The sequence below is a fragment of the Pocillopora damicornis genome, chromosome 13, assembly GCF_964200805.1.
Source record: "Pocillopora damicornis chromosome 13, jaPocDami1.2, whole genome shotgun sequence".
NCBI lineage: Eukaryota > Metazoa > Cnidaria > Anthozoa > Scleractinia > Pocilloporidae > Pocillopora > Pocillopora damicornis.
Window position 1 is genome coordinate 2,762,620 of NC_142682.1, and position 25,858 is coordinate 2,788,477.

The 25,858-nt window shown below is 37.0% G+C and overlaps 2 protein-coding genes and 1 long non-coding RNA gene across 4 annotated transcripts; 2 read left to right on the top strand and 1 right to left on the bottom strand.

Annotated features, from left to right (window-relative positions):
• The first annotated feature begins 476 nt into the window (after nt 1-476).
• LOC113675072 (DCN1-like protein 4) lies at nt 477-9,621 on the top strand. Of its 2 annotated transcripts, none has more exons than XM_027191604.2 (9): nt 477-599; nt 2,488-2,608; nt 3,282-3,364; nt 3,462-3,538; nt 4,189-4,280; nt 5,026-5,134; nt 6,311-6,415; nt 7,775-7,877; nt 8,660-9,621. In XM_027191604.2, the coding sequence occupies exons 2-9, from the start codon at nt 2,529-2,531 to the stop codon at nt 8,728-8,730; spliced, it is 720 nt and encodes a 239-aa protein (XP_027047405.1). In that variant the 5' UTR covers nt 477-599; nt 2,488-2,528; the 3' UTR covers nt 8,731-9,621. The 2 variants fall into 2 exon arrangements, with proteins under 2 accessions (XP_027047405.1, XP_089047262.1); XM_089191136.1 differs by having other exon boundaries at nt 3,468-3,538.
• LOC113675073 (SWI/SNF-related matrix-associated actin-dependent regulator of chromatin subfamily A member 5-like) lies at nt 9,520-22,780 on the bottom strand. The gene is made up of 23 exons (XM_089191133.1): nt 22,609-22,780; nt 21,630-21,722; nt 20,754-20,914; nt 20,426-20,526; nt 19,739-19,839; nt 19,377-19,556; nt 18,806-18,961; nt 18,571-18,702; nt 18,315-18,383; nt 17,752-17,861; nt 17,184-17,320; nt 16,299-16,663; nt 15,621-15,753; nt 15,065-15,210; nt 14,767-14,889; nt 13,980-14,093; nt 13,645-13,758; nt 13,296-13,418; nt 12,219-12,470; nt 11,608-11,700; nt 11,065-11,184; nt 10,721-10,840; nt 9,520-10,342 (listed from the first exon to the last, which is right to left on the bottom strand). Exons 1-23 carry the CDS (start codon nt 22,663-22,665, stop codon nt 10,259-10,261), a joined length of 3,084 nt encoding a protein of 1,027 aa, XP_089047259.1. The 5' UTR covers nt 22,666-22,780; the 3' UTR covers nt 9,520-10,258.
• A 59-nt stretch (nt 22,781-22,839) lies between these two features.
• On the top strand, nt 22,840-24,915 carry LOC149034999 (uncharacterized). The gene is made up of 4 exons (XR_016182184.1): nt 22,840-23,125; nt 23,325-23,453; nt 24,449-24,546; nt 24,778-24,915. It is a non-coding gene; the product is annotated as an uncharacterized LOC149034999 (long non-coding RNA).
• The last annotated feature ends 943 nt before the right edge of the window (nt 24,916-25,858 follow it).

Genomic DNA, 25,858 nt, shown 5'->3' on the forward strand with positions numbered 1-25,858 from the left:
GCTCTAATTTTCTATCGACCTCAACCAATATTGATGAAAAAATCAGATGAAGAATTCGAAGACGACGAACAATGCTGCTCATCGTCTGATACCCGAAGAAGTGCCGATGAGATATCGATTGACGCAGAGGACAATGAAACAGGTTTACCATAGCTAACTTAATTATAAGTCAGGTCATGACGATTAGATTTAGCCACAAAAAACCCAAATTCCACGCAATATCTTGCAATTTCGTTTAGTTTTTAAATTTTTCTTAAGAAAAAAGCCAAATCCTTTTCTCAAATTTATCTCGATTTAAGCTGATCTTAATCTCTATCAGTCTAACTATCGACTTATAAATTACACTATCGCACATAGCAAAAATTGTGACCGCAAAAGGTTGTATCAAGAAGGGCGAATTTTCTTTCTTTTACGAGAAGTGGGGGTGGGGATACTCAGCCAAGGAAGGCTTATTGTTTATATTAGCGCTATACCGAGGCCATAGCACGTGCACAAACATGGAGCGCGGCTACAAAGTCTACCCGGGAGAAACTCACCTAAAGAAGGACGGAAAATCAGGGAGAGAAAATACTGGAGACTTTTAATGCCCTGAATTCGAGGTATTTTCTTCATGTCGCAAATATTTAAGCTTATCTTTACATATGTAAGGCTCAAATGTCAGTTTATGGTAACATTTTGATTCCCTAACATTAACAATAGTTGCATACTTGATGGACATGTTCCTCGAGAGCGTGAGCAAGCGATGGAGTTTGATTCTCTTGACCCCATTTTAGCAATCGTTTCCGTCCATGTGTGTCGCGGAACTCTGGGGCTGTTTATACAACTACTCGAGCTATATCTTCAATTGATAGTCTATCAACGACGAGTAGAGAAAGACAGATTGATTTTTCTTTTGATGTAGGAATCAATGCATGAATTTATATTCTTACGCCAAAGTTCGTATGGTATATCGCGAGGCTTTTGTTCTAGGGTCTGCGTTTTTGATATATTCTCGTCCATAATCTCTGAATTGTTTTCACTGCTGATCCATATATGATAGAGTGTAACTTCATGTTCATCGGTTTTAAAGGTGATATTTTACAGCTAGGTGATATTTTTTAGCAAGCGATATATGCCATGAATTTTTTTCCAGGTACTAATCTATGAAAGCTTTATCTGTAATATTTTGCGCTTATTATATTATGGTGAATTTTAAAGCCCATTTAAGCGGCCTGCCTTTTGCTATAAGTCCATTTAATTGACCTTGTAGCTTGTTGAAAGTATACTTCATCGAACTTTAAATGGCAATATTTTTTTCAAATTCAGTGGTTTTTTTAACGACATGTATCATCGCAGAATGATGTCTTAACCTCAAACTATTTCTTTGATTGAAAATGTTGCATAGATTTGGAAGGGATAGCCCCAGTCACATTCTGGTGGGCAATTATTGCAATAGCGGCACATAATTGGCTTGGCAAAGTATTCGGTTTTGTGATAATCCTATAATTGCTTTATCAGGATAATACTTAATGTGATCTTTATTTAAGACTTTTTCTGACCACCTTCCTCCATAGGCATATTCAAATATTTATTAGAGACATGTACTGGATCCTGTCAAAATTGGACAGGTTTGCTTGTGCCAGCAAACTATGAAAGGGATCTTTTGAAAAATTTTAGTGGTGTTATGCACCTAGCTAAGTATATGACCAGGTCTGCCATGTTTTGAACTACTTGCTTGTGTAATGAAATATTGTTGCTTGCCTCATGATGATGTCACATTTTATGATTAATTTCAAGGATTCCAGTACATACTGCTGGCTTTTATAGGTGATGAGATCAACTTGATTCATGTCACTTTTTAAAGCATTAGGCTTTGTTTTGATTGGCTGGTATTGAACAGCTGTGATTGGTGCATTTCAAAGACGTGTTCCCTCAGAAGGTTGCTGGGGCACAGTTGTCCTACTGTTGTCATGTTTTTTGATTGTTGACAACCATGCTTGTGGGATTCTACTCTACTGTCCCTTTTCATAGTATTAAAGTGGTCATCTTTTATGGTGAAAGAAACTTAAGCTCAATGACATGACTGAGGACAGTGGAATTGAAATTCCACAAGCATCAATCACAACAATCAAGGAATACAACGAAAAGTGAGCTGTGCCGTAGTAAAGGTGCACATCTTGTAATGAACCCATACAGTTGAGCGTAATACCTGATAAAGAGATGTGTATCCAGTCAACCCTACTCCCTGAAGTTACTGACAATATCCAATCAAAAAGTTGTGATTATTGTTTCAACTACAATGATAGTGAGTTTATCGAAAATTTCAGTTCATGCAAGTGCCCAGTCTACAATAGTAGTTTTTCAAGGAAATGAAGCAAAGGCCAAGTTTTAAAAATACTCAATATTATGAGGGGATCCTAGCATGTGGTGTGTATAGTGCGTAGACAGGATTTTCTCCAGTGAAATATATCTTTTTCTCTTTCTGGCATTTTTTTCTTCATTTAACAGCTAGCACAAGTGGTATAAACTCAGAGATAGTTTCAACAGAAATGCCACCAAGGCGGAAAAGAAAGACCACCACAAAAGAAGAAACAAAGCTCAAGAAACAGAGAGAAGACTGTGTAACAAGGTAGGCATAATATCAATTTGCTTTTAAAACTCTTTAACTCCCCAATCAAATTTGTTATTCTCCCTAATGTCAACTGTACAATTCTTTTAATGTTAGTTCAGAGAATTTTGTATTGGATCAACTAATTTTCCCCAAATTGATATTTTTCTTTATTCCCATCACTTATCTGGTTGATATTTTATTGATGTTGTAAGGAGAAATTCTGTTTTGGTCACTCATAGGAGTGAAGGGGTTAAATATAACTTGAGTGACTATAGCTTAGAGTTTTTGTTTTTTATCATATTCCTGTTCCCGAATTTTCTTGTACATGTACTACCTTCCACCGATGCAGCATTACTAACAGTTTCTTTAGAAACTTGCCCCTGTCTAAATTAAACTACAACAAATATTGTCTCTTATTTATCTCAAGTGGAGAGCTTTAGGCTAACTGCTTGATAAAAGTTGTTCTTGAAAGCTGCCCAGATACTCATTTTCACAAATCAAAAGCCAAGCAAGCTTTTTCTGTTACATAATTAGTTCTAATTCTTATTTTTTCACAGCTATACTTTTGATCTTTACCTGTGAACACTCAATGGACCTAATTAGACAATAAGCTCATTCTGATAGTTTGAAACTAATTTTCAGTTACCTGTCTGATGCTAATGATGTTTATGAAACATTTTTGTTTCTCCAGTATAAAATCTCAAAGTTTAACTGAAGACTTAGGAAAACCCTTTTCTCTGAGGCGATGTAGAGCATGGTTCGAACATTATGCAGGTATTTTAAAGTACCCTTGATTGTTGTGAATTACCTCTTGGACACTGTGATACCTCTTCGATTTTGAGATGTTACTTTTTTTCTTCCATATTTGTAGGTGAAGATGAACCAGACACAATTGGACCTGAGGGAGTTGAAAAGCTTTGTAAGGACCTTGGTGTGAAACCAGAGGATGTAAGATTGCTCTGCTTCCTTCAGCAATTGTCTAAAATTGTGCATTTTCTCCTTAACATAGTTGACCCTCTTGTAAGCAGTCATCCATAGGAATCCAAAAAACAGTTGTGACTAGAGCAGGGTGCTCTTATTATAGGTGACCAAGCAATGAAACAACAGACTGAGTCTGTTCACTTATGAGAGCTTTTATCTTATTAGCATAAAACTTGCAAAATGTAAATATGCAAAAATTTTGTTGTACTTTGATATTGAAATCACTAATTGTAGCTAATCCATAAGGGTTTAAAAAATTACCAGAATCAATTTAATTTGACAGAGAAGTGTGCAAATTAGACTGTTTGAGTGATCACTACTAAGAGCAGTAGCAAGAAAAGCCTCAACTGAATCAGATATTTAAAGAAAACATGTTTCCATTGTACAACACGGCATGATGAATAAAATGATAGGGAATGAAATAAAGATGCCCGTTATACGTGGAAACAATTCAGGTTGAAGAACTTTTCACCCACACAGATTAGTTCCCTTTAGCTTGTAATCTGTGGAAACACCATGGTATACTTGATGAGCAGCCACCTACTATTTCTTTTTTAACTTTGACTTTATGAGATGTAAACATAGTGGTGAGTTTTTTCTTACTTTTTTATTTACAGACCGTAATGCTTGTTATAGCATGGAAACTTCAGGCAGCAACAATGGGATTTTTTACTTTTCATGAATGGAGCAAAGGAATGCTCTCAATAGAGTAAGCAGTTCAAGTATTTAATTCTATTAACCTTAAATTCCCATGAGTGATCAAGACAGAATTTTTCCTTAAAAAAAAATGACGAGAACCAAGAAAATTATCAATTGGGAGATTATTAGTTGATCCAATACCAAATTCTCAGAAGTAACATCAGAAGAATTGTATTGCAGACAGTAAGGAGAATTACTAATGAGACCTTGGAAGTTAAAGGATCAAGATTACCTAATAGAGTAGTTTAGCCTGTCTTTAAAGTTCCCTAAACCTTTTAATCATTTATCTCCCAGAGGGGATCAACATGTACCTTCTCCCTATAATATCCATACATTATCCAGCAAAAAGGTAATGAGAATACCTAAACTTATCAAGTAAAAGTTGTAATCTTGATCTAACACCAGATTCTCATTACTGATTTACAAGGAAATGTCTAGCAGCCAGAGGGGAGAATTGAAAAACATATCTTAGGAGTTAAAGGGTTAAAGCCACTATTTTTAACATTTTAACAAGATTGGGAGAAAAAATGACAATTTTTGAAAGCCTGGAACATACCCCAGTTTGAATTACACCATCAAAATGTCTTTTGAACAGGGGTCACCTGTACTTAGCATGAAAGGGAGCAAGTGGATGTAGCCCTTCAATGAATTATATATTTACTTTGACCAGTTTACCTGGGGTATATAATCTCTTTAGCAAATAAAAGTGGAAGTGAATTAGCTACATGTATTTTTGTTGTTGTTTTTTTGGACAGATGTGATTCTACAGCTAAACTTAAAGCTCAATTAAATGGCCTAAAGTCATTAACAAGGGACAGTGCAACTTTTAAAAAGATTTACCGCTATGCATTTGACTTTTGTAGGGTAAGTTTGAGATTCTTCTTTTTGTCTGATGTAGATTACTTGCATTGCTGTTGATCTACTTGTCAACATTTTGCAATATTCATAGGCAAGTACCTATTGAGGAAAAGTGTTAATAAAAAAAGCCACTGAATTTGGACGTTGGCGGTTAATGAAGTCATCAGTTCCCTCATGGGCACATTAGAACTCCTTCAACTCTTATGACTCACCTCAGCTCAATTTCTCCTTACAGTATTATTCGTCAATTAGGATTTTTAGTTGATCCAATACCAAATTATCTGAACTAATATCAGTAAGGATGTAACTAAGGAGAAATCTCCAGCACTAAGTATTTGGACACAGAAAACACCAGTTTTACTGTGAAACTTAAAGGTGAACACATTAATTTGTTTCTGACAGGACCAGTGGTGAAAATTTATTCAAAGTAGCTATGTAATTTCTTAATTTCAGCTATAACCATGGAAATATGTTTTATGTTTAGCAGAGAATATGAGGCATTTCACTGCCTGTATTTTTACTGGCTGTGAAAGATCTCGCATTTTTTGTTCAACAATCATCAGTTGATGTGAAGTTTATATGAAATAATTCATATTTTAATCATCAGTTGGTTGGAAATGATTTGCTATTTGATCAGTAATGAAAGAAAAACTTGACAAATTGGTTTTTGTCTTGTTTTGGTTTTAAATATATACCAGTATAGGTGCTTGATATGATTTAAAAAATCATTGGTGAGAGTGAAGGAAAATGTCTGTGGCATGTTGAGTAGTAAATCTCAGGTACTTTGTTGCCTGTTTTTATACATGCTCTGAAATATCTGACATTTATTATTCCATGTGTGTGTAGATATCAGACATCCACTTTTTTCTATGCTAAATTTATACAGACTGTAATTCATCTGTTAATAAGTATTATTTAGTGTGTGGATGATCATCAAATGGAGCAAGTAACATGATTCCTGGTACTCTGTGTGTCTTTTCCACAAGCTCTACAGTATTATAGGTAGTTATTATTGAATCAATTATCAGGTAGAGCTGAGGAAAATACTTGTATATGTTGTAGACAAATGATATTCAATACTTAACCAATCAACATGTACTGTTACTATTGCATTTGTTGTACCCTGGATGTGATGAAAAGAAAGAGCCATAATCCTCTTCTGTTACTTTCTCTTTCAAACAGAATCAAGACCAGCGCACATTAGACTTAGATACTGCTGTTACAATGATTCAACTTTTGCTCCATGATTCATGGTCGTTGCTAGATGATTTCTTACAATTTTTGCAGGTAGGTAGGTTATCATGCAATGTTGCTTTATCCGCAGCCTATTTATATCATTATTTCTTTTTGGAACCCACCCATAAATTTTTGGGCAATTCAACGGGCTACTTTATGTCATGTGGTGCAAAATCGAAGGACAGTAATCATGCAATAACCCTCATCTATGTGGATATTTGCCCCCAATTATTCCCGTTGGAAAGGAACAAAGCCAGAAGAAAAAAGGCAGCCCAAGAGTTTCACTTTTTCATCTTTATTGCTATACATGGAAGAAAAGTGAACTCATTTTGTAGACTCAAGTGAGAGGGATGTGAAAAAGCAAATCTCAAACACTTCGCAAAATACCAAAATGTCAACAAAATTTGCTGTCAACATGCAGTATGAAAATTAATGGGAGGGCTAGATAAAACCCCTTCTTGCTATCTGGTATGTAAGCTGGTAATGTCTTTGGCTTATATACTCTCCTCAAAATTTTACATTTGTCCTTGAGGCCTTGTTTCTCAGCAAAATATTCATTTCCAGACAGTATCTTAGCCATGGACACCATCAGCTGACATAGCAGTTGCCTGAGGGGTTTTTTTTTAAAATTAACTTACTGCACCATGCCTTTTGAGTTAAAACGAGAATTGTAAAGTTAGAAATATTAATCAGGAACACAAGAGAAAGTTGAGATACATTTTGTATGGATTTGTCAAGTCTTATGCCCTTAACTCCCAGAAGTGATCAACATGTAACCTCTCCTTATATTACCCATATATTTTCCAGCAAATGAGTAATGAGAATACTCAACTTATCAGGTAGAAGTTGTTGTCCTGAGCAAACACCAAATTCTCATAACTAATTTACAAGGAAATGTGTAGCAGGTAGAGGGGAGAATTAAGTCAGTCAGATCTTGAGAGTTAAAGTGTAAAAATGGTACACAATCAGGTTCTCAAGTTCTGTCCTTTTTTGGCAAATTGTTTGTGTAAAGAACTCCATGCCAGACATGGAAGACACATGACTATCTAAACTCCTCAATTTCTAAATGAGTATGCCTTTGTGCTTTTTTCTCCTTAAACTTCTCAATATTTTGATCAAATTGTTAGAACACTTTGGAATTAAGTGATTTGGCCAGTCAGTTTAAAACAACTTTATGAATTTTTTTATTGATTGATGACAAAATTCTCTTTATGAATGGAGGCTTATGGCTAAAAAGTTCTGATTTATGGCAAGTGGCCCAAGCCTTGGACTTGTTGGCTGTTACAGTGACAAGAAAAACCCCAAATTTTTGCTTAATTGATCTGGTCATGTGGCTGTCTGCTTACAGGACTGCTGTTACATATGAATAATTTTTGCATTTATTTAAAGATATTTCTTTCTTCCCTGCAGAATTCAAAATATAAAGTTTTAAACAGAGACCAATGGTGTAATGTGTTGGAATTTAGTCGATCAATACTTCCTGATTTGTCAAATTATGATGAAGATGGTGCCTGTAAGTTTCACATTTTTTGGATTTTTGTTGTAGTTAAAGCAACATAACTGCAAGGCAGTCACACTCTCAGGGTACATGTGGGTCCTGGGAAACCTGGAGAGTCCTGGAATTTTATTTAAACATTTTGCAGACCTGAGAAGTCCTGGTAAAAAAGACTACCAGTCCTGGAAAGTGCCAGAAATCTGCTTAACTCAAGCAATGAAGTTTTCAGAATTTATGTAATAAGAAATGTATGTAGATTATAAGATGAATGAAAGGGTTTAAGGACAAATTTGGAGTCCCGGAAAAATCAATCTGAGTCCTGGAAGAGTCCTTGAAATTTGTTTATCAAAAAGGTTACAAACCCTGTGCTCTGTGTTTTAGTCCTCTCTAGCCTGTAACCTCTTGTTAAGGCTGGTGCAATGAGGAAATTAAGATGAAAAACAGAGGAGGGGTCCCCTGCCCCCACTGGCCACTTCACTTACAGCCAGTTCCTCCTCTGTCCTTCTATCTCGGCTGACAACAAGTCTAGTTCTTGCCAGGTCATAAACCTTTGTTTTTAAGCTTTACACTTTCTCCTCATGATGTCCTTTTCCATACAAGGTGTAGAGTAAACTGTTAACATGTGGCATGAAAATTTATAGGGAGTGTTATCTTGGAGATTGATGATAAGTTGTTCATGAGCTTTGCTGAAAAAAAAAATAAATGAATGGTCTTCTAATTATTATTAGAACCAAAAAAAAGACAATCAAATTTTGAAATTCTTTAAGACTGATCAATAACAATTTCCTTTTTTTTTTTAGGGCCAGTTCTTATGGATGAATTTGTGGAGTGGTATCATCACAAATACCCTCCTCAATCATCTTCAGCCTGAAATTGTCCATTTTACAAGAAACAATTAATACAACTGGAAAAAACACGGCAATTTATTTAAACTCACAAAAAGTGGAATGCTGTTGGTTAAAGACAGAGTTTCATAAAAGGGCCTGCTGCGGCAGTGCTTGGCAGATAATGACTTGATGTGTCTGCTTGGCTCATGAAAAGAAGGAGAAGGGAAAAGAAAGTAACACCAAGAATATTAAAAACAAAGCGTTGATCCAGTTTGTGTTTTCTACAATAGCAAAGAAAACTGAAAATGAATATAATTTGATAGGAATCATTAAATCAATTGGTTTGATGGCAACTATGGCTTGTTTGAGTTCACATACCAACATTTTGCAATGCCAGCAAATTGAAGGACTCCAATGCTGCTAAAGTTCTAGATACAAGATAAAGTTTCGTTTACAATGACATGAAGCTCTGCATTCAGAGCTTTATATTTCAGAGAGCACCTTTCAACTCTTGGAGTATTTGCTTCCCAATTATTAAATATCATTTATTTTTCCATTCAATTTTTTGCAATCAATTGAGACAATTTAACATAAAATCACATCAATATTAGCAAGTTTGGCTTTGAAATGCCTATTTTTTAAACCTGACCACCTGATGAGGAAGTAAGCAGTGGATTGAGAGAATAATATGATTGGCATGGGCAGTGAATGACAAGACAATTTTCATATTTGAAGACTAAAAGCCCTTGTCTAAGTGAGGCTAGCAAGTGTTAGTAACACTTAACTTGTTGGTTCTTAATATCAGGTCAATTAAACAAGTCAACACAGAACAATGGAGATGCCTTACTGTTTATTGGGAAGTCCCAAGTGTACAAGTTGTTTGGTGTTTTTTGTTCCCTAGAACAAAAGTTTATAATTAAAGACCAGTTTCTAGACCTGTGTGTGTTGAAGTTCTTCTAGTGGTTTGTCTCCTCTTTAGGAAAACTGTTGCGCAAGCAGTGCACGGCTAAAAATAATAGAGATCTGGGCACTGAAATTCCAATTATAGACGAAAGCTTCCTATCCCTAGGTTGCGGGATAGTTGGGCTCCAGAAAAAGTGATAGCTTCAAGGAACAAATAACTGACTTTTCTCTCAAAGTCGTGGCTTTGGTACGTGAGGAATATTTTGTTTGTTTCCGTTTGGAAGCGGAAAGATGGGGTTATTTCAACCAGCTTAGATCACTCATAATCTGTAAATTAGTGAGGCACCTTTATTACGTTATTGACAATTAAAAATCTTGGATAAACATCATCCTTTATGTGCTAACTGAAAAAGACCCAATCTTGCTAAAGGACACATCCGACTTGCACCTTGAGATTGATACCTGGAATAGCGAACTAAAAAATCGTGAACTCGATAATTACTTTCATAGAGGAAAAACTGACGGCGCTAAACGATACAAGTAGACTTTTACAAGTTTGCTATAATACAAGTGAGATGGAAAAATTCACCAATCAAAAACGGATTAAAGCTTAATATTTTACAAGATCATTCCCTCTTTGTTCTGATAAGAATCCAAGATGTCATTTGTCTACTGTTTCTTCTTCTTACGACCTCTCCCATCAGGAGTGCCATCGGCCTTTCTTTTCTTTTCATCCTTGTTCGGCGTTTGAGCCTGCGATGGAAAAATACGAAATAAGTCGCAATAGTAGATGCACAAAGCAGTTTATCGGAGGTACTATAGAAGGGCGCTTCACACTCGTTTTTTCCTTGTAGCTCTTACGTTTCAAGACCCAGCGATGAATTATCAAACTTTCAGCCAATCAGAGAGCACTGACACAGTCACGTGGCGCAACAAATTAATCCTAGTTTTTCATTGGTCTAGAAGATGGAAACGCTTCTAAGTTCGTCATTAGCAATCTGGTCTAATCCCCTCGCGTGTTTCTATCCTTTAAGCGGAAGGTAGATTAACGGGTGACAAAATAAGACTAAGGCTTGTCAATCCTTCACTCCTTCATATAATTCATATCAGAACCCACAAGGTGTCACCTACCTTGGGTGTTCCCCCAGCAGCCTTTCCTCGTTTCTTTCTCTCAGCTTTTTCTTTCTCCTCAAGTTCCATCATCTCTCGTTCAATCAGTGTTATCAACGTGTTACAACGGCGCTGAAGCTCCTGTAACGACAACAGTCGTCAAAATAAGTTGTAGCCTTCAAGCTTCCTTTTATTACTGCTGCGACACCAGCCTTTCTTTACCCACAAGAAATTCTGAGTGCTTGAGTAAAGCGAGCCCACGAAAGGTCTGGCACCAACCATGAGATTATTAGTGCTAGGCCTCAACTCGTCTCAAATCTTCCTAAATCTTAACAAAAATAAAAGATCGAGAGCGTTTTCCACACCTGAGCTGTCCTGGATTTCAGGAACCAGTCAAACCGGAACTGAGGAGCACTTCTACAAGCCATTCTCAGTTCTTCATACACGTTCTCCTTGTCAAACCCGAGTTTGTGCAGCATGCAAATCTAAAGGTCAGAAATAGACATTAATTACTTTTCAAGTTTGCATTCAAGTAGGGCAAATTTCAATCACATGTCCAAATTAATCTATTATCGCATTTGTTTTATTTCTCTTCGATCAATTATTAGCTCAGAAACTTCGAATCATTCTCTCGACCAATCACATCTTAAGCTTTACAACATCAAATCAAAAGGCACTCTTCTTTTCGTCGCCTTCCTCCAAGAAGTTGAACAGTGAGCGAACAAGATGTCAATGAAATTTGTAGTTGGTGGAGCAAAGGCCAATCTCTTACAAGTGTCAACCGAATTAAAGAAGAAAGTTAACAAGAATAGAGCGAACGAGCGAAATTACCTTGGAGATGGCGAACGTTCTTGTGCCAACGTAGCACAAACTTATCTAAACCAATATAAAGAAGCTTTCTTACTAACCAGGAAGCGATCCTCCTCTTCAGTATAATTCTTTCCTTTGTTGGTTCCATATGCGATCCTCATCTGGTGGAATGGGGAGCGATAACGCGCCATCTGTAACGCAAGGATAAATTTCTAATTAGATGTAGAAAGTTATCTAGGATTGCATCTGGGATTGCGTAACTTTGCTATGCACTGTGATTCGTCTTCAGAGAAAACTCGTACCATTCCCATAAAAATTGGCTGCCTAACTAAAACTCAATCCCGAAGCGGTTATTCAAGTCTGCATCTGCCGCGTAAATAGTTTTCTAAATAATACGAAGAAAAATACACAAAAAATGGGGTACGGAAAGAGAGTGGTTTGGACTCATGATCGTCAAATTGCATCAATAGACGTCCACTCTTTGTCTTCAGTTTTTCGGATTACATCCTCAGGCTTAAGATGAAATTTTGCGAGGCTTTCAAGAAAAAATTGCGAATATTCCTTGCAATTTGGTAAGACTATCCTCTACAGACCAACCCAATCTTAGATCACAACGTTGATGCAACAACTTTCGGAAAACACGTCACTGTACTTGAATTCTTAACATAACTTTCAAATGTTGATTCGATCGCTTTCATGATTTTCTTACCTTGGCCTCCAACGCTTTCTTTATGCTGATTCGCCGCTGAATCTTGGCTTCACCTCGTTCAATTTGAGCCATTATCTTCTCGATATCGGTCATTTCGTCTTTTCGCTCCCAAAACACAGCGGAATATGCCCGCACTTCATCTGGAGTTTTGCCCTCAACTTCCTGGCAGATGTTGTCCAAGTCATCACGACCGTACTTCTCACACGCTTTGATGAACTGGTTAAACTCACGCTTCGACCAGTTTGTAAAGCCCTAGATTCAAACAGAATAAAATAGGTAATATTTAACGATTAAGAAATGCAGGTTACGAGATGATGAGTTACATCATACAAATAATCAGACCCAGGAGCATTGCCGCGCTTCAAATTCTCTACGCGTTTGACATTAGCTTCATGTTCCCATAGCTGGACCCCTAAAACACTTTTCCAGCGCTTTGCAACGCTTACATATTTCCCTCGCTTGACTGACACTGATTACATGTTTTCCGCTCTTGACACCGGTTACGTGTCTTCCCGCGCTGGACACTGTGTACAGCTAACCTTCTCCTGCACTTGACGCTGGGTACGCTATCCTATGCATGGTGCTGGCGACACGTTTTCCCGCGCTCAGCACCTGTTACATGTTATTCCCACGTAACACTAGTTATACGTTTATCCGGCACCCTTGACAATCCTTACACCTAATATTTTCCCGCGTTTACAACTGGTCACACGTTTTCCCACGTTTTCTCCTGTGCTTGACAAGAGTTACAACTTTTCCCGCGATTGACACTGGTTACATATTTCCCGCGCTCGGCACCGGTTACACGTTTCCAGCAGTATACCGATGGTTAAAGTTATCCCGCGCTAACAAGGTTGGACGTTATTTCGCGCTTGACACCGGTTATATGTTTATGCGTTCGACTTTCTAAGATTGGCGCCCATTTTACTTCTTCGCTGCAAAGTGTTCACGGCATATTTCCCGTGCTCTGCGAGAGTTACGTGCTTTTTTCTCTTCATTGGATCGTGAAATGGCAGCTCCGGCAGTCATAACTAGGCTGAAAAAGGAACAGTCACAACAAAGACAAATAGAAGTTACCTCTTGGAGGAGCTGTTCTTTCTCGGCAGCTTCCTCTTCATTTAGCGGTTCAGCATCATCTATTAACCGCTGTTCCTCCTTCTGTCTCTCTGCTCCTTGAGGGTCTTCAGGGTCTCTCGGAACCTACACAAGCAAAATATTGTCAGGTGAGCAAGAAAAACGAGGTACCACCATGTCAATGGACATACTCTGATGATTCCTTGAATGCAGAAGCTCACACTGAGGTCATAACATGACTATTCATCTGAGCCCCTAAACTAGTAGTTAGTGCTAATTTGAGTTCGAAGATTCCCAAAGAGAAGAGGCTAACACTTAGGTTGTAAAAGAACTCTTTATCTGAGCCCCTCACCTTGTAGCCAATACTCTTCCTGTACGCGTAGATCTCTTTGTCCAACAATTCAAACAGCCTCGGTGGGAAGAATTGGTAGTCCTGTACATTAGGCTGCTTTGGAGGTCGCGGTGCCTGAAAGAACGAGAGCAGAAACATTTAAAAAATAAATTATGAACATTTTCGAAAGCTCAGTTAATTCAAGCCTTCAATATTGCTTGAAAAACGTGTTCAGTTGCCGTGACATTCAACATAAAATGTTGAACTGAGTAAGACCACTAAGCTACCGCAATCTCCAACACAACTAAATCATCAAATTTATACAAAAATTCCTAGTTTACTCATATTTTTCCCACCTTTGGCGCCTTTGGTTCACTAACTCGCAGCATTTCCCTGAAGTAGGCGTCAACAGCATAGTTCGCTTTACGTTCTCTCTTAGGCGGCTCAATCCAGTGCGGGAAAACGCCAGACTGAAAGAGATCAAACAAACCAAACTCAATAAGCACGCTTTCAACAGCGTGTCCACTGACACCAAAACCAAAGCAATCACAACGGCCAATCATAGCATGGAAAATATCACCAGGAGCCAATGAGAACTCAAAGTAAAAACAAGCGAACTACCAAAAGCGCGGGAAGACGCTGGTCGCGATTGGTTTTAGTTTTGAACCTGATTGGTTAAGAAAGTGGCGCGAGTTTTCTAGGCCAATCACGTAACGAGATGGAGCAAAACCAAATCAATCCCAGATTACCTTCGACACTTAATAGAAAATTTCTCTGATGGAGCAGTTTTCAGTTACTAGGTCGAAAGACTAAGTCCAAGACAACTTTTATTCTTTACTCCCTCCGATGACAAACCTGAGAAATTCTTCCCACTGTCTCCAACAAAACGATGAAAAGCTAAACAAATCGCCACTAACCCACTTAAGAAGTTCACAGATTTCCACTTAAATTTCTTGTTGGACCCTTGAGATATTTCTTCTTGTTTTCATTGGCTGTCCTGGTTGTATGGTTTTAGTTCTTACCAGGAAACTGCATCTTTTTATGGAAATTAACCATCGCATTTCTGTTGCAATTTTCTTATCCAGCAGTTAGTTCTTATTGTTCGCCCTAGTTTTGAGCACGCTCCTTAATTAATTCTCTCACCTTACGCTTTTCTTTGTAGTCTTCGCCCTCAAAATGGAAGATGCTTTCTGCTGGGGCATCCATGGCCAGTTTCCTCAGTGAGCTCTCGCCAAACTGCTTCATCTTCTCAGCAAGCTCAGCAGTCTTAAAAACAAACACAACAGCAAAATTTCGTTACTAAAGAAAAACAAATTCTTGACCTGAAATCGTAAACCTCAAATCTTGCTCGTAGCTGATTAAAAAAAATAATTCTTTATTCGACGACAGAGCCTAAAATGAATCATCTGTCTTTATCTGTTTATTACAAAAGACACATCACCTTCTTCTCTCCTTTCTTCATGATGGCATCGATGTCTTCGTCTGTAATTTCTTCATCTTTGGAGGCAAACACTTCATCTGCACCGTGTCTGATCATGCTCAGCATTTCATCCTTGCTGACCTTAAGACTAGGATCAACAAGTCGACCTAGGGAAACAAATAAGTTGAAATTTCATAGCAAGTGAGTAAATAAAAAGTGGGTAGCGCAGGACTGTGATAAGGAATTTCCTCTAATGAAATATGTATCTCTTTTTTAGCAGCAATTAGCAGCCACTGTGATCAATCCACTGGCATAAGCTTAACTTTACTCATATAACCCTGTTAGTGTACAATCAAAAATGCTACAAACTGATTGGCTATGGTACTTCCTTTCATTTCTAAAATAGATTCCTTCTTGCCATGTGATTGTTTACTTCTATGTGATAAGCTAAATCATGCACGCATTTTGATAGTTACTAAAGTCTTATTCACTTACTTTCGTTGTGCATTTTAAATTATGCTCTATTCTTTAAAGTTTAACCAACTGAACACTAAAGGAAGCAAACAATTTGCCTGACCTTGTTGGATAACAATGGCATCAAGTCTGAGTTTCATTTCTGCTCGTTCCACAATCCTTTCTTCAACAGTGCTCTCTGTGATGAACCTGAACACGTGCACTTGTTTCTTCTGTCCAATACGATGGGCACGATCCTGTAAGCAGAGAGAAAGATGTTATAAGGTCTTGACTATATATACCAACCCAGTGACATGGATGTTTCTGTTGCTGTTGTTGTTCATCACAATATGATTATAAATTCAAGTAATTATTTCCAAATATTGTCTTCTTTAAAATTAAACTGTACCTATTGAAGGTCTTATTGATGACTAAAGATGACATCAAGTTAACTTCCTCCATGTAAAGTTTTTGTTTTGTTTCATTTGAATCACAACCTTTTCTGGTACACTCTGGTCATAAAGACATCTCTGCCTGTTTTTTCACATTTTTTCCCTGTCAGGTAACCATGTGACACAATGGGTACATCAAAATATTGAGAGATTCAATCAAACTCCTAACATACCAAAATCAAGTTATGTAGAAATCCAGGATTCAAAGTGAACATGTCATGCCTTGCACATGATAGACAGTGGGTTAATGAGCTACTCTCACAAGATGGTACATGTATGTGAGATAAAAATGCATGATGCCATACTAAAGAATAACTAACAAATCAAAATTCACATATACTGCAACACACCATAGCCTGCAGGTCTACTTGAGGGTTCCAATCACTGTCATACAAAATCACAATATCTGCTGTGGCCAAGTTGATCCCCAGACCTCCTGCCCTGGTGCTCAACATGAAAATAAACTTTTCACTTCCAGGCATGTTATATGCATTGATTGCTGATTGTCTCTCCTCATGCGGTGTCTGTCCATCCAGACGGCAGTACTCAAATCCTTTCCACAGACAGTAATCTTCAAGGATGTCCAGCACTCTGGTCATCTGGGAGAAAATCAAAACTCTGGAACCCTCCTGTTGAAGCCGAACAAGCAGCTTGTCTAACACTCTCAGCTTGCCACTGTTGTCTACAAGATGTTGATCTGTTGTGTATGGGGGACCTTTTGGAAAATCAATCCATCAATCAGTCAACTAATTCCCCCCCAACAATCTAACTTCAGTATCTAGGTCCATCAATAGGACAGTTGCTCCATCAGTCAACCAGTTATTCAGTAGGTTCCATCCATCTGTCAGCACGGATATCAGTTAGTCTGCCAGTCAGTCAGTCAGTCTGTGCTTGATACATTGGATAGTTACTTTGTCAGTACTTAAGTCAGAAAGTCTGTCAGTCAGTTAGTCAACTACCATTTATCACCATAAAAAGAGTCAGTTGTTCAATCAGTCTGTAAGTCAGTTGGTAAATCTCCCAGCAGGCCAGCCACTTGTCATCAGTCAACTAGTCAGCTGGGCTTTAAGTCAGTCACTCAATCTTTTAGATTACTAGCTGGCATCACAAAGCCTCTCAGTCTGCAAGTCAGTATATAAATGGTTCCTGCCCTTGCACCTCTGTCAACTTCCCAATCTTATCACATCAGTCAACACATAGACCATGATCACTTTGAATCTCACTCTTCTACATACCAGGCTCTGCTCCATCAAACAAGTAAGGGTGGTTTGTACACTTTCGTAGCTGCATTAGAATGTTCAGTAGTCGCATCTTGTCTGATTTCCCTGCTCCATTTACCACATCAATATCCTTCATCAAGATCTTTGTGTACCTAAATAGGCAATAGTAATATCAATGATTATTGCCATATGCTTGTGAATAATGCTCATCAAGGGCTTTTATTTTCTTGGTTGAGATAGGCAGGCAGATTTTAACACTACCATCTTGCATTTTGTAATATTTAAAGAATTTTTAAGCAGATTTCAGATAAGGTGTACTTTTGGCTAGTTTCCATTAAAAAGTGACCGGCAATGAATCCCTTGACCCCTAAGAGTGATAAGCCACTAATTTTTCCTTACAATATCATCCCTATTTAAGGAAATGATAGCCAGCAAAAGAAGCTCTCTTTGTCTGCACCTCACAGAATGTACAGAGAACCATATCAAGAACATGCATACTGATGTTAGGGTAAATATGTAAAAGGGCAATTAAAACTACAATTTTATTGGGAATTATTTCAAAGAACATTAAAGGAAGCAGTACCAATATCTTTGCATCTTTGTGAGTCCTACATAGATCTTTGTCTCCTTCTTTGGGAGAAGTCGTGTTTCAACATCAGCCTTGAGACGACGCAATAGGAATGGTCTTAGAACCTATAATAAAAAGAAAAACATTTACAATGAGTGTTTTGACATGTTGAGAGAAAAGATATAACAAGTCACCTTTTGACAACAATTTTATCATACCACACTCTATTTAATGGAAAAGTATGCTAAAAATACCTAATATAAGCTGAAGTATGTTGCATAGCATTTTTGTTAGAAACTTAAAACCTTATACATCACAAATGAGCAGCCAAGTTCCAAAATGAAACAAAAAAGAAAAAAACAGGAAAGCAGAAAGTTTGAAAACAATATGGAAATGAGGGCATCCAAGGTCAATTTCAGAATGCATTGGAGGACAATTTTCATACATATGTTATACAGGAACCATGACTTGTATGGTATACATGTACGGATCCTGGACAATACTTAAAACAATATGAAATGAGGTCACAAAACCAAAGTTGTCTCCTTGGCAGTTATATCATATCATGCAGTACTTACTGAATGAAGACGCTCCACAAGTTGTTTTTCTTCCACAAGGGAATTGGTATTGAACCAAGCATCAAAATCCTAGGACAAAGCCCAAAAACAAATTAAATGATGTCCTTAAAATTAAAACCATACTAGGCAGCAGTTACCTGTATTTATTTCAAGTACTTGTGTGCTCCTTCCAAAAATTTTGCTGTGTTCTGAGCAGCTTTAGTGATTAGTCTTACAAAAATAAATCATGTGGTCTTTTTATACAGGAGCAACTTACATCAGCCGAGCTAAAAACATCTGGCAATAGAAAGTTCAGCAATGACCACAACTCATGAAGATTGTTCTGCAGAGGAGTTCCTGTCAAGAGCAACCGATTTGAGGAACGGAGTTCTCGCACAATTTCTGAGAGCTGGAAACAAGATGAGAAACATTGTGATAATTCATTAGAGCACAACCACAAAAACTGAAACCACAGAAGTAAAATGTGGCAACCACACTTGGTAGATACATACTTTAGACTTCTCATTCTTAATTCTGTGTGCCTCATCTATGATGATATACCTCCAGGCAAACTTCTTAAACACTGCTTTCTCTCTTATCACCATTTCATAAGATGTTATACAAGTGTCCCACTCTCCAGGGAGCATGGTGTCTCGGATAAAAGCTGCCTGAAAATGTACAATAGTACACCACATCAGCCATTTGACCCATAGGAGTGATTAGTATCTACTTTCTCCTTACAATATCACCCACTGAAATCACTAATAAAAGCGACAAAAGAATAAAGGAAATGATCATAAACTAAAGAAGCTCTTGATTGTTACACAAATTCTCAGTGTCAGCACCTTGGGAAATGTATAGAAAACAGTATGGAGAATAAACATACTGGTATTAAAAATTGAGATGTTCCAGACCTTTGGTGGATAAGGAAGGGGGGGGGGGGGGAAAGAATGCCATACACTTCCCAGTCCCCCACCCAAACCTAGCTTGGCAAGGTCTTCATTTACTTTCCCTTTTTTTTTTCCAGCAATTTACCTCCAACTCTAAACTTGTTCCTAAAGAACACAGACGTATTTAACTCACCCTTTGCTCTTGATTGCCAATGAGACAAACAGCTCGGATAGTCGGACACCACCTTTCAAATTCAGACATCCAGTTAGCTAGCGTGGACTTTGGCACAATAACAAGATGAGGACCTGCCATTTCTCTGAAATGCTTCATGTACCCCAGCAAAGAAATGGTCTGCAAAGTCTTACCAAGACCCTGTTACAATAAAAAAATGAGGTAATGCCTTTAAAGCCTGCTGGTGAATTAGCCCAAGAGCTTATTTTGATTTTTTTATCAAGAAGAAAGGCAAAATGTTATCCATCACAGGTTGTCCTAACAAATTCCTCAAGGGAACTCATGACACTCACAAAAAAGAAGGATGTTAACAATTTTCTCACCATCTCATCAGCCAAAATTCCATTGATTCCGTTCTCAAACAATGAGATAAGCCAGTTGAGACCTCTTAACTGATAATCTCTCATTTCCCCATTCTTGATGACTACCGGAAAATACAAAGCCTTTGAGTTCATTACTGCAACATTTCATAACACAGTACTTCTGGAGCAGAAGTGTCATGACAAAACATGTTGGTAATTAAGCATTTTAACTCCCATGAGTGACCAAGACAAAATTTCTCCTTTCTACATCTATAAAATATCATGCAGACAAGTGATGAGAATAAAGAAAAATATCAATCATGGGATTACCAATGGATCCAATACCAAATTCTTCAAACTAACATTATGGGAATCATTTGGCAGACAGTAAAGAGAATTACTAATGAGATCTTGGGAGTTTCAAAACTAGAGTGACTCTGAAAAAACCATTTTACTTTAATGCTTCTATTCAGTCTTTGAACTTGTGGCTGATTTACTCACACTGGTATGATTTTTTTTTTGCTCTTGTTCTTTAAGCCAATACAAGCAAGTTTTTTGTTCTTGTTTGCGAGCTTAAATGTCTGTAATTACGGCATTTTAAAAAATTGTGTTTCAGTACAGATGAATATGATGAGGAAATTGTCTAAGTGCTCCTTATGACCAAAAAGGTATGTTTTTCACCTTATCAAACAGGAAAATTTCACTTACAGTGTGGATTCTGATCAAAGTGAATCACAGATGTCTGTGAGTGTTTATTTTGACTAATCAGTTCCTCATCTTCTTCTTGCTCCGTGCGTCGATGGCGATGACTAAAAAATTAAATAAGTTTCAAATTGAGACAAGCAATCCCAAACTCTGCAGTTAAGAGGAGTTCAATCACTTCAAACTCATTCGAGCTAGTGTTAGCTACAAAGTTTTCAGTGATGTACCAGTTATCTTAAGTTTCTTCAACTTTCAAAATTATTGACAGCCCTGCAAATCTGTTGTGAAAAGGAGTAGCATGTTTCATATAGCCCATTTTCAGTCCAATACTTACTCCCCACAGTCAGATAACTTCCTTGATCTGCTTGGAAACTGAGGTGCCTTCATTTTCAGTGGACTTGTAGGCTGTTTCTTTGATCTTGTTGTGTTCATGAAATGAGCAAAGATCTCTGTTCGTTTCAGCAGGTAATTAAACCTTGTGGCCTTGTCCCTTTCCTAGAAAGCACCAAAAGGCAATTATGTATGGGTCCTGAATTTCCAATTAATACCAAAAAATTGTTACCATGGTTATTCCCTTTTACTAGAAGAAAGCCTGTTGATCATTTCTTGTTTCACAACTCCTCAGATAAAAGAAAATTAATAGAAAATTTTACATTCTTTTATTAATTAACTAAACTTAAGCATTTTCATATCTTTCCTTAGAGATTTTATTGATCTGTTTCACATCAATTTAAACTTTTCCAAAAAAGGATTGGAATACAAAAAAGGAAAAAATTCTCTTTCGATGATTACTACAAATGAGGTAGGCATTGGAAAGGTAATGAACACAGAGTCAGTCATATTTGGTCTCAAAACTGACCAAAAATTTTTCATTCAGCCTCAGCTAATTTAGCCCATCAACTTCCCAAAGTAATTAATATGTAACTTCTCCCTATAATATCCACACATTATCTGGTAAACACGTAAGAGAATAATCAAACAAGAATAGAAGTTGTTATCTTGATCTAACACCAGATTCTCATAACTAACTTACCAGGAAATGTGTCCTAGCTAGAGGGAAGAATTGACAATCACAACTTGGGAGTTTAAGGATTTATTTGTCACATATGGTTAGCAGAATGTGTCAGGAGTTGGAGTCCAATTTCTAGCTTTTATTTCAAAACTAGATTTAAATTTAGTCATGTCATGTAGCTATTCAAGCAATTCATACCAGTTTTTCTTCATATTCCTGTGAGGCACCTTTGAGTGGTCCAGGTTGTGCTTTAGGTTTGGGGGCTTTTTCTTCACCTCCTTCATCACCAGACTAAACAAAGATGTTAACCCCCAAAAAAGTTATCAAACTATAAACTTACACAGAAACTAAATTATCTACCTTTAATGAGTGACACAAGAAATGTCAGATAACCATTATTTTATAAGGAAACAAACCTCTTGAGAGAATCAGTGACTTGAGAAATAAGCGATTTCTTTACTTCGTTCTAATTTTATTTATTTATGGTACACCTTGAGATCCATGATGAAATCTCCTTACAACATCAGATTGTTACAAAATGCTTCTACAAAGATAATGAAAAGTGAATGATATATTCAGCTTGAAGACTGGCAAGTTGTCTTGATACACAAGTGGTATAGCTCCATCGTAATAACATTAGAATGAAACTATAATGATTCAATAACTAGGAAACAACCCGCGATGGGTTGAAGTAAAGTAATTCTGAGGATACAATTGTCTTAGTTCAAATTCAATGGCCAAATCCAGGAATTCACAACCACTAAAAATAAATTCCCCGGTTTCAGGTGATGCTTTTAACACGACAAAAGCTTCTGTCACTAAAGTTATACCAGGCAAATATGCGCGTATGGAAGTTTACTGTTTCACTTTTGATAGAAACAAAGACTTTCTTAGCTCCTTGGCCTGTCAAAGCTTTGTTTAGCTGCGTAAATTTCAGGTCTTCTGGATTATAGTCTCAATCAAAATGAAACATTTTTTTACTGGGTTAGGATCGAAAAAACTGACATACTCAATTCAATAGAAGTGCACTGGATACATCCAGTTGAAATGCACATGGCCTTGTTTGCATGCGCGAAAGAATTGGCGTGACTTAAGATCATTTACTCTTGAAATCAGCCAACTCTAACTTCAATTCCGGTAAATTTGCCCCTAAAATGAGCCATTCAGTAACTTTTACCTCTTCTGGTGTTGTACTTTCGCTGCTGGACGATTCTCCTTCGTCGTAATTAGGCATGTTTCCAGTGGAAGAGAGAAAAATCACTTTCAAATCGGATAGCTGAAAGGCCGGGAAGATGATTTTTGGCGGTACACGAGAGAGGCTATTGATTAGCACCTCGAAATGCACTACGGGATAGTCTAGGGCCTAAGTCCTACCGGCTAGAGGTACGCTCGAGGAGCACTAGTAACGAGTTTTCCAGTCGGGTGATTATTAGATTGTCTCAGATTATTATTATCAATTTGGCGGACTATTCCAATGACACCGTTTGCGATTTATCAATAATCAAGCGACGTGATTGAACCAGACATGAACATTATAACATGCTTTACATGTGAAGAATACATAATTGAGTTTAAATCAAGGAGATTTCGCTTAATTTTGTACGGCTGTTTCCTTCACTCTCGTCGATCTTAAGTTTCTTGTTCAGCAGAGTTTTAGCTCAACACTGTAGCCGCTAAGAGCAACGCTTGCAAAGGTAAACAAAACTTAGACACCAATTTTTTATTTTTACAGTAGCTTAAAGCCTCACTTGAAACTATTATATCATTTTGATTCTCTGTTTCCAAGTTCAAGATAAATAGAACTGAAGCTCTCAAAGTGAAGGCAGACAACAAGGTTATTTATTTACTTATCATACACTACAACTCTTTTTCAATCGGCTCTGTTTCTTTTAGGGACTGTCAATGCTGTTATTGAATCAAAAGACGACTACCAGCCAACACAAGGGAAAAGGACTTGTGATGGAAGTTTTCTTGGAACAGGTTGACAACAGAGTTACAGTAATGGCTACTTTGTCAAATAAGGTAAATACTTCAGTTATCTGCCATACAATGAGCAGATGACCCAGCTTTTATTTTCAATTATTTCTTATAATTTAACATGGTAACAAGACCATATCCCCTTCACCCCTTCACCACAGGTCAAAATTAGCTTCAAAAGATATGTTCCAAGTGATGAATGAATATTATTTTTTCCAGTCTCTAAAATTTAACTATATGAGGTTTTAATTTAAGAAGTGTTTTACTGAAAATGTATTCCTACTTGTGAACAATAACTGGTAGGGTCCCGGGTCTAGATTGCAATAGACATGGGCACCAGTGGAACTTAAATTTTCTTGCTAGTGACTAAACTTTCTTGTTTAGTCTCCAAGTGATGACTGAATATTATTTTTTCCAGTCTCTAAAATTTAACTATATGAGGTTTCAATTTAATAAGTGTTTTACTGAAAATGTATTCCTACTTGTGAACAATAACTGGTAGGGTCCCGGGTCTAGATTGCAATAGACATGGGCACCAGCGGAACTTAAATTTTCTTGCTAGTGACTAAACTTTCTTGTTTAGTCTCCACACCTTGGCTGGAAACATATAATACCCTTACCTTTTTTAGTCCCAAAGGGGAGCCAAACCTCAGAGCTTTGAATCTTTGTACTTAGAGGCTGTACAAACCCTTACTTCAAGGAACTCATTGGTGAATGACAAAATCATACATTACACACTATGACCTTATGGTTCTCTTCTTTGCTGACTATAAATAGCTTAAACACCATTAAGAGCTTTGTTTTTCCTCACCAAAATCAACATTTTCTACTGGAAAAAACTGATAGGCATTATTTTGGATTTTTAATAGCATCTGACTGTAAATATAGGGAATCTATCTACAATTGTAAAATTTTGTCATTCATTTTATTTTTCTCAAAGGACCCATTTAATGAACCTTTTCATAAAAATCAAAAAGGTCAAACTTTGCCTAGAGAGCCATTCCCTCTCCGAAAATAATGTATTGCCAATTGTTTAACAGCTCTTATGCAAGCCGTCCTGGCCAATCTTTCAGCTTCACCAGGAACTCTTTTCAACCTTAATGCACTGTTTTTGTTGGGCCAAGAGAGAAAATTTAAGGTGATGTATATTGCGATTTGTAAATAATTATAAGCCCTTTTCCTAGGGTCCTTTAGGAAAATAAAATGAATTACAAAATGTTTGCAACTGTGGATGAATTTTTGATATTTAGGGTCAGTAGCTTTTGATCACCTTTTTTATTTAATAAATTGGGTTACTTGTCCCCTTTTGATTTGTTTGGTCATTTTTGTAAGTTCTCAAAGGATACCAAATCTAACTTAATTATTACAGATTCTAGAGGACACAAAATCTCTCATCAAGCATTCCTACCAAGAGACACTTGACAATGCCAGCAATGAAAAATGGATATTATTTCTAAAATATCTTGGAGATGATAAAGTGACACTCTGAAAACAAACTGACTTCAGGATGTTATTACTTGATTTGATTATTATTGTCATTAATATTATTATTGTTTTGAGGTTGTATTTTCAAACAGATAATGTTGCATTTGCTGTAAACTTAAAGGCACTACAGTGTTTCACTCTCTATGAAGGTAAAATGTTACCCTCTTTTTTAACTGCTTTTTGTCAAATTTTTTAACATAGATTTTTTACCCTTTTTTTTAACATAAGTTTTTTTCTACTCTTTTTCATCTTTAATACCTCTTCTGAGTGATATTCTTTCAGTTATCTTTGGTTTGCATTTAGTTAATGATATAATAATGGCAGACCTAGTGTCCAGCAACACATTATTAACATCCACTACATGTCATTGGACTTACCCCTAACATTGTACTTTTCTTGAAAAGTAAACAGTCTTTAGATTGTTTGTAATAGAGACTTTCAGCAAACCACTATGACAACAGCAACAAAAGCATGACTGGACAAAAGATTCAGTGAGCACACAAATAGCTCAGTATGTACGTTTTCAAATTTTATTTACTTGTTATCTATTCTCTGAAACAAAACAACATAAATCACTAAAATTTGCATGGAGTAAGAACAGAACCTCTGATGGCAAATTATTTACCTGTCATTGTTTAGAACTAAACCCTGCTCACTTTTCTTATGGCAAAGATGATGACTTGCTTAGTTAGAGAGGGTAATCACATCCACCATCCATTTAGTGGACATTTTTGTCAGCTTGCAATCCTGATTGCTTAAGATCCATAAAGATTTCTGTGGATTGACTCTTGTGTTTACAAATTACTTCTAATCACAATCATCTTCTCTTCCTGGTAAACTCCAATTTTCAAATTCTTGCTGGACATAATAACTGTTCACTCTCCACTTAGCTGGCTTTTTTCTAATCAACATTAGTTGAAGACTGAAGAACAAACCCTTTTACATTTAAGTTTTTAAAAAACACT